We start from the raw sequence: 12502 nt of genomic DNA, 5'->3' as shown, positions 1-12502 counted from the left end.
GAAGACCGAAATAATTTACACATCAGCGAATCTCATAAAAAAAAACCACTCAATTACGTACATCTGATGGCCCTAATTTGGTCTCCAATTCGGTCATTAAAATTAATTAGTCATTAATCACAGTTCAATAGTACTATATTAGAACCAAACCCATATTAACGTGTATAATTAATTACATAGACTAAAATAATCCAGAGTTACTATCTGCCCACTAAATTATACTCCCTCCGTCCCATAGAAATAAGCCCTTTAGAGTTGGCATGGGTTTTAATATGTACTGTAATTGGTAAAGTAAGAGAGAAGAAGAAAAAGTAGTTGAAATTGTGTAATGAGTGGTGGGACCATAAATGATAAACTAAAAGAGAAGAAGAAAAAATGTTAACCATAAATGGATATGGACTATTTATATGGGACGAACAAAAAAGGAAATATGGTCTATTTCTATGGGACGGATGGAGTAAACATAAGTCCAAAACCATTAACAACATGTAATCATTTTTGGGTTGGTGTTTGTTTTTAATACCTAGAGGCTAGAGCCATGATATAGATGTTTTTACTTTCTAGCTTTTCTTTACTTTTGGTGTTAGTTTGGGTGTGTTTTGTTCTTGTGGTTTGATGGTTGTTTCCATTTGCTTGCTTGGCTTGAGCATTTTTAATGCAAATTAAATGTCAACCATCACATTACATCCTTTTAAGAGTTGTCAATTGGCGGCGCATGTCAAGACCATTCTAGACCCAGGCCCATGACTAAAGTAGGCGAGATTGGGCTGCATTTTCTTTCTATAAATTTAGACTCAATCTAGCCCAAGCTAGGTTGGATAACCCATAAATTAAATTATTATTTTATCATTTTTTTTAAAATGTACTTTTAATGTTTTTTTTATTAAATTGTAGTACTCCAAATTAAAAATTGTTATATTCGAGAATTAAATTATATATATTCCTATAATTTTCTATTTTTAATAGTATTTCATATATATTTATTAGATGATTTTTGAATCACGTTAAATATTACTCCCTTCGTCCCATAAAAATAGACACTTTTGGGATGACATGGGTTGATGCAAAATTGGTAATATATGAGAGGATTTGAGAGAGAAAGTGATTTGGAGTATTAGTGGAGAATGAACTCCACTTCATTAGACAAAAAAAGTCACCAAATATAGAAGTGGACTATTTATATGAGATAGATGGAACATTAAATATGTATATTCAAATTTATCTTCCTATAATTATTTAAAAAAAAATCAATTGCAAAGAGATTTTGAAAAATATATAAGTAATTTGAGTGAATATAATTTAAAAAAGATAAAATTTAAAGTACAAATAATTAAAATAGTAGTAGTAGTAGTAGTAGTATAGAGTTAGTTGTTGTGGCTCATATTTGAGCCTGTATTGGATTGGATTTGGTTAGTTCGGTCCGTACTATGTTAACAAGTATTCATGTGTACCCATACCTACTAAATGAGCTTTTTAATGAATAATTAAACCGCCAACTATTTGGTTTCCAAGATAAAATAATACCAAGATATAACCTAAGATTGAGTTGTGAGATTATTTTAGTCGTAGGGGTTAGCTATGACTACTTATCTCATGATCCATCTACGATTGAGTTTTGGGATTGAATCTCATGAACCAAACACACTACAAATTTAATCTCGAATACAATCTTACAAACCTAATAGAGCATAACCACAACCAAGATCTATAAACATCCCTATAAAATGGAAATTATACCATAACCAAAACCAAGATCATTTGTTTTTTCCTACAAGAAGGGAGCTACCTAAGTTTTTATTCATAAAAATGAGTTGTGCAAGCATGAAGCTCCCTTTGATTGATTTGAACAACCTAGGAGAAAATGATTCTCCAAGGTGGGAATCAACCAAAATCCAAATTCGAGAAGCCCTTCAAGAATATGGGTGTTTTGAAGCTACATTCAATAACATTATTCCTTTTGAGTTGAGGAAATCAGTTGGTGATGGGATTCGACAACTTTTCGATCTCCCTTTAGCCATCAAACTACTTAACAATTCTCATAAACCTTTACATGGCTATATTGGCCAAAACAATTTTAGTCCACTCATGGAAAGTATGGGCATCGATGGCGCCCTCTCGTCTCACGTAGTCGACACCTTCGCCAACCTGATGTGGCCTGATCAAGGCAATCCCACTTTCAGGTTCAATCCCCTTTTTGTTTAATTTATTAATACTACCTTCTTGATGACCATTTTTAATACATGTGGGTCTACTAAAAAGGTTAATGTTGCCAACTTTTGATGATTTGACTATTGAGATTCATATAATAGTTTCTCTTATGATACTTATGTACTAGTGTTCTACATAGTGTCTTTTTTACATTAATTTTTGTTGAATATTGTTTGTGTTTATTTGGAAACATCAATTGGGTTGCATTATATTTTAAGCTTTCATCTAACATTAAATTTTGACTAAAAAAATTGTGCATTAAGACAGATTATTTCCTTCTTGATTGTACTATTGTAACAGCAAAGATATACAGTTATACTGTGAGAAACTGTCTGAACTGGACAAGATTGTGAGGCGGATGGTGGTGGAGAGTCTTGGACTGGAAAAATACATAGACGAACACCTCAACTCCATGAATTACCTCTGTCGTTTCCAGAAGTACGAGGCGCCTCGAACGCCTCACTCAACGCTCGGATTTTTTCCCCATGCAGACAAGAACATTATCTCCATATTGCATCAGCTCAATCATGTTAACGGTTTGCAGATTCTTACCAAAGATGGCAAAACTTGGATCCCTGCAGATCCTACATCACTCGATTCAATCGTTGTCATGGTCGCGACCTCTTTCCATGTATGTTACTACTATCCTCGTTTACAAAAAATAGTGATATTTTTTCAATTTTTTTACAACATACTCAAAACATGTATTTCCTTCATTGTACTAATTTCTCATTAAAATACGTGTCATATACTGTTGAGACTATTTTTCATGAATGGAGATCATGATTTTTTAAATAATTTTTTGGCCTTTTCATTTGTAACAAATCTCGTATTTTACTTCACCGATACACGTCATTTACAGGCATGGACAAACGGGCGACTGCATGCTCCAATCCACAGGGTGGTGGTGAGCGGGGATGAAGCTCGATACACTATCGGATTGTTTTCGGTTCCGAAAGAAGGGTGTGTGATTAAGACTCCGGAAGAGTTGGTGAATAAAGATCATCCTTTGCTCTACAAGCCTTTTGATTACTACAAGTTCATTGATTTTATCTACACAGATGCTGGTAGGTCTTCGCCGGATCCTCTCAAGGAATATTGTGGAGCCTAAATTCCATGATTATCGGCTTATATGTATGCTTGTTTGGGTGTTTGATTTCTTGTTAGTTTACTGCTAAAATAATTGAAACTTCTTATGCTTCAAATATATGTGATAAATAAGCTCATTTACGAGTTTTCTTTGTTGGTTTTTTCCCGGATCGCGAAAGAAGAGTCGAACTGCATATTAGATAGAAAGTATATATTTGGAGTTTGTATTCATTCATAATGTTGAAATACATAGCTTGATACAACAGGGAGAGTAATATACGTCATATTTTAATATTTCATTTATTTTTAAAAGAATCAAAATTAATTTAAAAAACCACCTCCTATGTGTATAACTTTATTTTTACCTAGTATCACACCCATATATATGGATACATGGATTAAGATATATTTTAACATTGATATATATGAGACAATAAATTAATTAAATGAAATTAGAAACATAATAAACATGAAATAATTAATCATGAAACAATTTAATCACAAGTTATAATGTTCCAATACTAATACCCCAATCAGTGGAATCACAACACCGCCATTTAAGCTGCAAAATTCTACATTGGACCACATGAGATGAAAATTACACGGGCACATGAAAGTTGAACCCAAGATCAGTACTATATTTTTATTTAATTGGAAAATTAACTTTTTAGTTATCCACCCTCTAATATAGCAAGCAATGACACCACCGTTCAAATCATAGATGTTTCTATGGCTTGATATAGATATGATAATGAAGAAAATTATATAATTAATAAACCATTGGAGTTATGTTTATAGTTATATTTAGGGATGTCTATCGGGCCAGCCCACCGGGTTTCGGGCCAACCCTATTCGGGTTGCGGGTCAATCGGGTGCGAGCTAATCGGGTTGTGATTTTTCCGAGTTATAAAAGTTCAACCCTAACCCTGAAAGCTCGGGTTTCGGGCTAGCCCATCGGGTTAATCGGGTTGCTACCGATAAAATTAACATTCGATCAATCCAATAAATAATGTTGTAAATTAGTTATATTTATAAAATATAAAATATTTAATTATGAAAAATTTAAGATATATGCGTAAACTCAAACATAAACATGATCAAATACTAATATATGAGATTTATACAAAATAAAACATAACATCAAGAAATTTTAAAGCATGTTTAGAAATTTAAATATATTTTTTAGTGAATTTGAAGTTTCTAATTCATTTATCTATTATTCTATTAATAAAAACTTAATATATAATTTATATATTTAATATATAAAATGGAAAGTTATTTTTTCAGTAATCTATATTATAAAATAATAACTGAAGTGTCGAATTAGAGTCAAACATATAGAACAATATAAATTTTATCGAGTTTCCAGGCCAGCCCATCGGGTTTTCGGGTTTGGCCCTAACGGTTGCGGGTTAATCGGGTGCGGGCTAATCGGGCTGGAAATTTTCAGCCCTAACCTATAAATTTGGCAGGCTATTCGGGCCAGCCCAAGACTTAGTTGAAACTACTAGACGTAAGTAAAAATCCAGTTCAATGAATTTGAATGAAACATGTGTTGAATTATTTCATAACCTACTGGAAGTAAGTAAAATCATACTTTAGTTTCAAAGTACTACGTACCGGAATAAATTAATAAACCTACTACAATGAAGTAAAATGAGTTTGTAATGAAGACCGAAATAATTTACACATCAGCGAATCTCATAAAAAAAAACCACTCAATTACGTACATCTGATGACCCTAATTTGGTCTCCAATTCGGTCATTAAAATTAATTAGTCATTAATCACAGTTCAATAGTACTATATTAGAACCAAACCCATATTAATGTGTATAATTAATTACATAGACAAAAATAATCCAGAGTTACTATCTGCCCACTAAATTATACTCCCTCCGTCCCATAGAAATAAGCCCTTTAGAGTTGGCATGGGTTTTAATATGTACTGTAATTGGTAAAGTAAGAGAGAAGAAGAAAAAGTAGTTGAAATTGTGTAATGAGTGGTGGGACCATAAATGATAAACTAAAAGAGAAGAAGAAAAAATGTTAACCATAAATGGATATGGACTATTTATATGGGACGAACAAAAAAGGAAATATGGTCTATTTCTATGGGACGGATGGAGTAAACATAAGTCCAAAACCATTAACAACATGTAATCATTTTTGGGTTGGTGTTTGTTTTTAATACCTAGAGGCTAGAGCCATGGTATAGATGTTTTTACTTTCTAGCTTTTCTTTACTTTTGGTGTTAGTTTGGGTGTGTTTTGTTCTTGTGGTTTGATGGTTGTTTCCATTTGCTTGCTTGGCTTGAGCATTTTTAATGCAAATTAAATGTCAACCATCACATTACATCCTTTTAAGAGTTGTCAATTGGCGGCGCATGTCAAGACCATTCTAGACCCAGGCCCATGACTAAAGTAGGCGAGATTGGGCTGCATTTTCTTTCTATAAATTTAGACTCAATCTAGCCCAAGCTAGGTTGGATAACCCATAAATTAAATTATTGTTTTATCATTTTTTTAAAATGTATTTTTAATGTTTTTTTTATTAAATTGTAGTACTCCAAATTAAAAATTGTTATATTCGAGAATTAAATTATATATATTCCTATAATTTTCTATTTTTAATAGTATTTCATATATATTTATTAGATGATTTTTTGAATCACGTTAAATATTACTCCCTTCGTCCCATAAAAATAGACACTTTTGGGATGACATGGGTTGATTTTTCCGAGTTATAAAAGTTCAACCCTAACCCTAAAAGCTCGGGTTTCGGGCTAGCCCATCGGGTTAATCGGGTTGCTACCGATAAAATTAACATGCGATCAATCCAATAAATAATACTAAAAATTAGTTATATTTATAAAATGTAAAATATTTAATTATGATAAATTTGAGATATATGTGTAAACTCAAACATAAACATGATCAAATACTAATATTTGAGATTTATACAAAATAAAACATAACATCAAGAAATTTTAAAGCATGTTTAGAAATTTAAATATATTTTTTAGTGAATTTGAAGTTTCTAATTCATTTATCTATTATTATATTAATAAAAACTTAGTATATAATTTATATATTTAATATATAAAATGGAAAGTTATTTTTTTAGTAATCTATATTATAAAATAATATTTGAAGTGTCGAATTAGAGTCAAACAAATAGAACAATATAAATTTTATCGAGTTTCCAGGCCAGCCCATCGGGTTTTCGGGTCTGGCCCTAACGGGTTGCGGGTTAATCGGGTGCGGGCTAATCGGGCTGGAAATTTCCAACCCTAACCTTGTAAATTTGGCGGGCTATTCTGGCCAGCCCACGGGTTGCGGGCTAAATTAACATCCCTAGTTATATTTCTGTCTAGTAGTAATGATTGCTATAATACTCAATTAGATCCTTGAATTTGGTGACGGATCGAGAAATGTTTTCTGGAGGGGCGGAATTTCGTTACCTTATGTACGCCTTTTTATATCTTCTCTAACTCGACCTGCTACCTTCAAATCTGAATATGACCAAAACCCGTTAACGCTACGATATAATATGGGTTGACACGACACGAGAATGGCCTGAACCCAATATTACACGATTAAGACCTGATATTACACAATTAAACCTAATTTTAAACTTGATTTACAAGAAAAAAAATTAATTTTCCAAGATTTAATCCCGACCAAGTTTATTATTCAATTTGCAGGTCCAAACTTAATCAAAACCTCAGCCCAACTCATAACTAGTATAGTCCAGCCCAAATACCTATTAAATATAAATGCCCCAAGACTTAGTTGAAACTACTAGAGGTAAGTAAAAATCCAGTTCAATGAATTTGAATGAAACATGTGTTGAATGATTTCATAACCTACTGGAAGTAAGTAAAATCATACTTTAGTTTCAAAGTACTACGTACCGGAATAAAGTAATAAACCTACTACAATGAAGTGAAATGAGTTTGTAATGAAGACCGAAATAATTTACACATCAACGAATCTCATAAAAAAAACTACTCAATTACATACATCTGATGGCCCTAGTTTGGTCTCCAATTCGGTCATTAAAATTAATTCGTCATTAATCACAGTTCAATAGTACTATATTAGAACCAAACCCATATTAATGTGTATAATTAATTACATAGACAAAAATAATCCAGAGTTACTTTCTGCCCATTAAATTATACTCCCTCCGTCCCATAGAAATAAGCCCTTTAGAGTTGGCACGGGTTTTAATATGTACTGTAATTGGTAAAGTAAGAGAAAAGAAGAAAAAGTAGTTGAAATTGGGTAATGAGTGGTGAGACCATAAATGATAAACTAAAAGAGAAGAAGAAAAAATGTTAACCATAAATGTATATGGACTATTTCTATGGGACGGACAAAAAAGGAAATATGGTCTATTTCTATGGGACGGATGGAGTAAACAAAAGTCCAAAACCATTAACAACTTGTAAACATTTTTGGGTTGGTGTTTGTTTTTAATACCTAGAGGCTAGAGCCCTGGTATAGATGTTTTTACTTTCTAGCTTTTCTTTACTTTTTGTGTTAGTTTGGGTGTGTTTTGTTTTTGTGGTTTGATGGTTGTTTCCATTTGCTTGCTTGCTTGAGCATTTTTCATTTCATCAAAAATAAAATAAAATTAAGAACAACTATTGAAATTTGATCAATGTCTTATTTTTAATGCAAATTAAATGTCAACCATCACATTACATCCTTTTAGGAGTTGTCAATTGGCGGCGCATGTCAAGACCATTTTAGACCCATGCCCATGACTAAAGTAGGCGAGATTGGACAGCATTTTCTTTCTATAAATTTAGACTCAATCTAGCCCAAGTTAGGTTGGATAACCCATAAATTAAATTATTGTTTTATCATTTTTTTAAAAATGTATTTTTAATGTTTTTTTTAATAAATTGTAGTGCTCCAAATTAAAAATTGTTTTATTTGAGAATTAAATTATATATATTCCTATAATTTTCTATTTTTAATAGTATTTCATATATATTTATTAGATGATTTTTGAATCACGTTAAATATTACTCCCTTCGTCCCATAAAAATAGACACTTTTGGGATGACATGGGTTGATGCAAAATTGGTAAAATATGAGAGAATTTGAGAGAGAAAGTGATTTGGAGTATTAGTGGAGAATGAACTCCACTTCATTAGACAAAAAAAGTCACCAAATATAGAAGTGGACTATTTATATGAGATAGATGGAACATTAAATATGTATATTCAAATTTATCTTCCTATAATTATTTAAAAAAATATCAATTGCAAAGTGATTTTGAAAAATATATAAGTAATTTGAGTGAATATAATTTAAAAAAGATAAAGTTTAAAGTACAAATAATTAAAATAATAGTAGTAGTAGTAGTAGTAGTAGTAGTAGTAGTAGTAGTAGTAGTAGTAGTAGTAGTAGTAGTAGGTCATATTAGAGCCTGTATTGGATTGGATTTGGTTAGTTCGGTCCGTACTATGTTAACAAGTATTCATGCGTACCCATACCTACTAAATGAGCTTTTTAATGAATAATTAAACCGACAACTATTTGGTTTCCAAGATAAAATAATACCAAGATATAACCTAAGATTGAGTTGTGAGATTATTTTAGTCGTAGGGGTTAGCAATGACTAATTATCTCATGATCCATCTAGGATTGAGTTTTGGGATTGAATCTCATGAACCAAACACACTACAAATTTAATCTCGAATACAATCTTACAAACCTAATAAAGCATAACCACAACCAAGATCTATAAACAGCCCTATAAAATGGAAATTATACCATAACCACAACCAAGATCATTTGTTTTTTCCTACAAGAAGGGAGCTACCTAAGTTTTTATTCATAAAAATGAGTTGTGCAAGCATGAAGCTCCCTTTGATTGATTTGAACAACCTAGGAGAAAATGATTCTCCAAGGTGGGAATCAACCAAAATCCAAATTCGAGAAGCCCTTCAAGAATATGGGTGTTTTGAAGCTACATTCAATAACATTATTCCTTTTGAGTTGAGGAAATCAGTTGGTGATGGGATTCGACAACTTTTCGATCTCCCTTTAGCCATCAAACTACTTAACAATTCACATAAACCTTTACATGGCTATATTGGCCAAAACAATTTTAGTCCACTCATGGAAAGTATTGGCATCGATGGCGCCCTGTCGTCTCACGTAGTCGACACCTTCGCCAACCTGATGTGGCCTGATCAAGGCAATCCCACTTTCAGGTTTAATCCCCTTTTTGTTTAATTTATTAATACTACCTTCTTGATGACCATTTTTAATACACGTGGGTCTACTAAAAAGGTTAATGTTGCTAACTTTTGATGATTTGACTATTGAGATTCATATAATAGTTTCTCTTATGATACTTATGTACTAGTGTTCTACATAGTTTCTTTTTTACATTAATTTTTGTTGAATATTGTTTGTGTTTATTTGGAAACATCAATTGGGTTGCATTGTATTTTAAGCTTTCATCTAACATTAAATTTTGACTAAAAAAATTGTGCATTAAGACAGATTATTTCCTTCTTGATTGTACTATTGTAACAACAAAGATATACAGTTATACTGTGAGAAACTATTGTAACCGGACAAGATTGTGAGGCGGATGGTGTTGGAGAGTCTTGGACTGGAATAATACATAGACGAACACATCAACTCCACAGATTACGTCTGTCGTATCCAGAAGTACGAGGCGCCTCGAACGCCTCACTCAACACTCGGATTATATTCCCATACAGACAAGAACATCATCTCCACGCTGAAACAACTCAATCATGTTAAAGGTTTGCAGATTCTTACCAAAGATGGCAAAACTTGGATCCCTGCAGATCCAACATCACTCGATCCAATCATTGTCATAGTCGGGACCACTCTCCGTGTATGTTACTACTATCCTCGTTTACAAAAAATAATCTTATTTTTCTATTTTTTTACAACGTACTCAAAACATGTATTTCCTTCATTTCACTAATTTATCATTAAAATACGCGTCATCTACTGTTGAGACTATTTTTACATGAATGGAGATCATAATTTTTTTTAATAATTTATTGGCCTTTTCATTTGTAATGAATCTCGTATTTTACTTCATAATTTTTTTTAATAATTTATTGGCCTTTTCATTTGTAATGAATCTCGTATTTTACTTCACTGGTACGCGTCATTTACATGCATGGACAAACGGGCAACTGCATGATCCAATCCACAATGTGGTGGTTAGAGGGGATGAAACTCGATACACTATCGGATTGTTTACGGTTGCGAAAGAAGGGTGCGTGATTAAGACTCCGGAAGAGTTGGTGAATGAAGATCACCCTTTGCTCTACAAGCCTTTTGATTACTATAAGTTCATTAATTTTACCACCACATATGCTGGTAGGGCTTCGTTGGATCCTCTCAAGGAATATTGTGGAGCCTAAATTCCATGATTATCAGCTTTTATGTCTGCTTGTTTGGGTGTTTAATTTCTTGTTAATTTATTGCTATAATAATAGAAGCTTCTGATGCTTCACATAAATGTGATAGATAAGCTCACTTCCGGGTTTTCTTTGTTGGCACTTTCCCGGATCGCGAAAGAAGAGTCGAACCACCTATTAGATAGATAATATATATTTGGAATTTGTATTCATTCATAATGTTGAAATACATCCTCTTACTCTCCAACTCTCTATCCTCTAAAAAATTATTTTCAACATTATTTAGTTTTTGATATTTTGTAAAAATAAATATGAAAAGGTTCTTTGCTTCAAAAAAGAAATAGCTTGATACAACAAAAAGAGTAATATACTTCATATTTTAATATATCATTTATTGTTAAAAGAATCACACTTAATTAGAAAAACCTCCTCCTATATGTATAACTCTATTTTTACTTTTAAACTAGTATCACACCCATATATATGGATACACGGATTAAGATATTTTTTAACATTGATATATATGAGACAATAAATTAATTAAATGAAATTAGAAACATAATAAACATGAAACAATTAATCATGAAACAATTTAATCACAAATTATAATGTTTCAATATTGATGCCACAATCAGTGGAATCACAACACTGCAACACTGCCATTTAAGCTGCAAAATTCTACATTGGACCATATGAGATGAAATTACACGGGCACATGCAAATTGAGCCCAAGATCAATACTGTATTTTTATTTAATTAGAAAATTAGCTGATTAGTTATCCACCCTCTAATATAGCAAGCAATGACACCACCGTTCAAATATAGATGTTTCTATAGCTTGATATAGATATGATAATAAAGAAAATTATATAATTAATAAACCAATGGAATTAAGTTTATAGTTATATTTCTGTCTAGTAGTAATGATTGTTTCTTTACCTTATGTACGTCTTTTGATATCTTCTATAACTCGACCTGCTACCTTCAAATCTAAAGACAATCCAATCCCGTTAACGCTATGATATAATATGGGTTGACACGACACGAGAACGACCTGAACCCAATATTACACGATTAAAACCTGATATTACACAATTAAACCAAATTTTAAACTTGATTTACATGATAAAAATCAATTTTCCAAGATTTAATACCGACCGAGTTTATTATTCAACTTGCAGGCCCAAACTTAATCAAAACTTCAGCCCAACTCATAACTAGTATAGTCCAGCCCAAATACCTATTAAATATAAATGCCCCAAGACTTAGTTGAAACTACTAGAAGTAAGTAAAAATCCAGTTCGATAAATTTGAATGAAACATGTGTTGAATTATTTCAAAACCTACTGGAAGTAAGTAAAAACATACTGTAGTTTCAAGGTACTATGTAGTGGAATGAAGGAATAAACCTACTACAATGAAGTAAAATGAGTTTGTAATGAAGACCGAAATAATTTACACATCAGCGAATCTCATAAAAAAATTACTCAGTTACGTACATGTGATATCCCTAACCTGAAACGTACATCATTTTGCATCACTGCATGTTTTATTCCGTATTTCAAAATAAATAATGAATATATTAGGTATAATATAAAGTGTTTAGTATGTTAATTTATTGATTTAAATTGTGTACATGGTTACATATGCATGGGATAGTAGTGTGTGCATGATTTTATATTATGTACGTACTTTGCAATTTGGTATGCATGAGAAATGCATGTATTATGCCTATTTGTGTGTGTAAGAATTTTTGTCCAATACTTTAATAGGTA

The 12502-nt window shown here is 31.9% G+C and overlaps 1 protein-coding gene and 1 pseudogene across 1 annotated transcript; both read left to right on the top strand.

Annotated features, from left to right (window-relative positions):
- The first annotated feature begins 1737 nt into the window (after positions 1-1737).
- LOC121799329 (probable 2-oxoglutarate-dependent dioxygenase AOP1) lies at positions 1738-3462 on the top strand. The gene is made up of 3 exons (XM_042198654.1): positions 1738-2180; positions 2509-2839; positions 3071-3462. The coding sequence occupies exons 1-3, from the start codon at positions 1807-1809 to the stop codon at positions 3317-3319; spliced, it is 954 nt and encodes a 317-aa protein (XP_042054588.1). The 5' UTR covers positions 1738-1806; the 3' UTR covers positions 3320-3462.
- Positions 3463-9116: 5654 nt separating this feature from the next.
- Positions 9117-10730, top strand: LOC121800465 (annotated as a pseudogene).
- Positions 10731-12502: the final 1772 nt, after the last annotated feature.

Source organism: Salvia splendens, chromosome 4 (genome assembly GCF_004379255.2).
Source record: "Salvia splendens isolate huo1 chromosome 4, SspV2, whole genome shotgun sequence".
Lineage (NCBI taxonomy): Eukaryota > Viridiplantae > Streptophyta > Magnoliopsida > Lamiales > Lamiaceae > Salvia > Salvia splendens.
The sequence above is the reverse complement of the archived record's forward strand: the minus strand, read 5'-3'. Positions and strand labels throughout refer to the sequence as shown.

Excerpts from the sequence above, each read along its gene's own strand:
- LOC121799329 (XM_042198654.1), top strand. The coding sequence starts at position 1,807 with ATGAGTTGTGCAAGCATGAAGCTCCCTTTGATTGATTTGAACAACCTA. Across the intron at positions 2,181-2,508 it reads CAAGGCAATCCCACTTTCAG|CAAAGATATACAGTTATACT; the intron begins GTTCAATCCCCT and ends CTATTGTAACAG. Across the intron at positions 2,840-3,070 it reads TGGTCGCGACCTCTTTCCAT|GCATGGACAAACGGGCGACT; the intron begins GTATGTTACTAC and ends CGTCATTTACAG.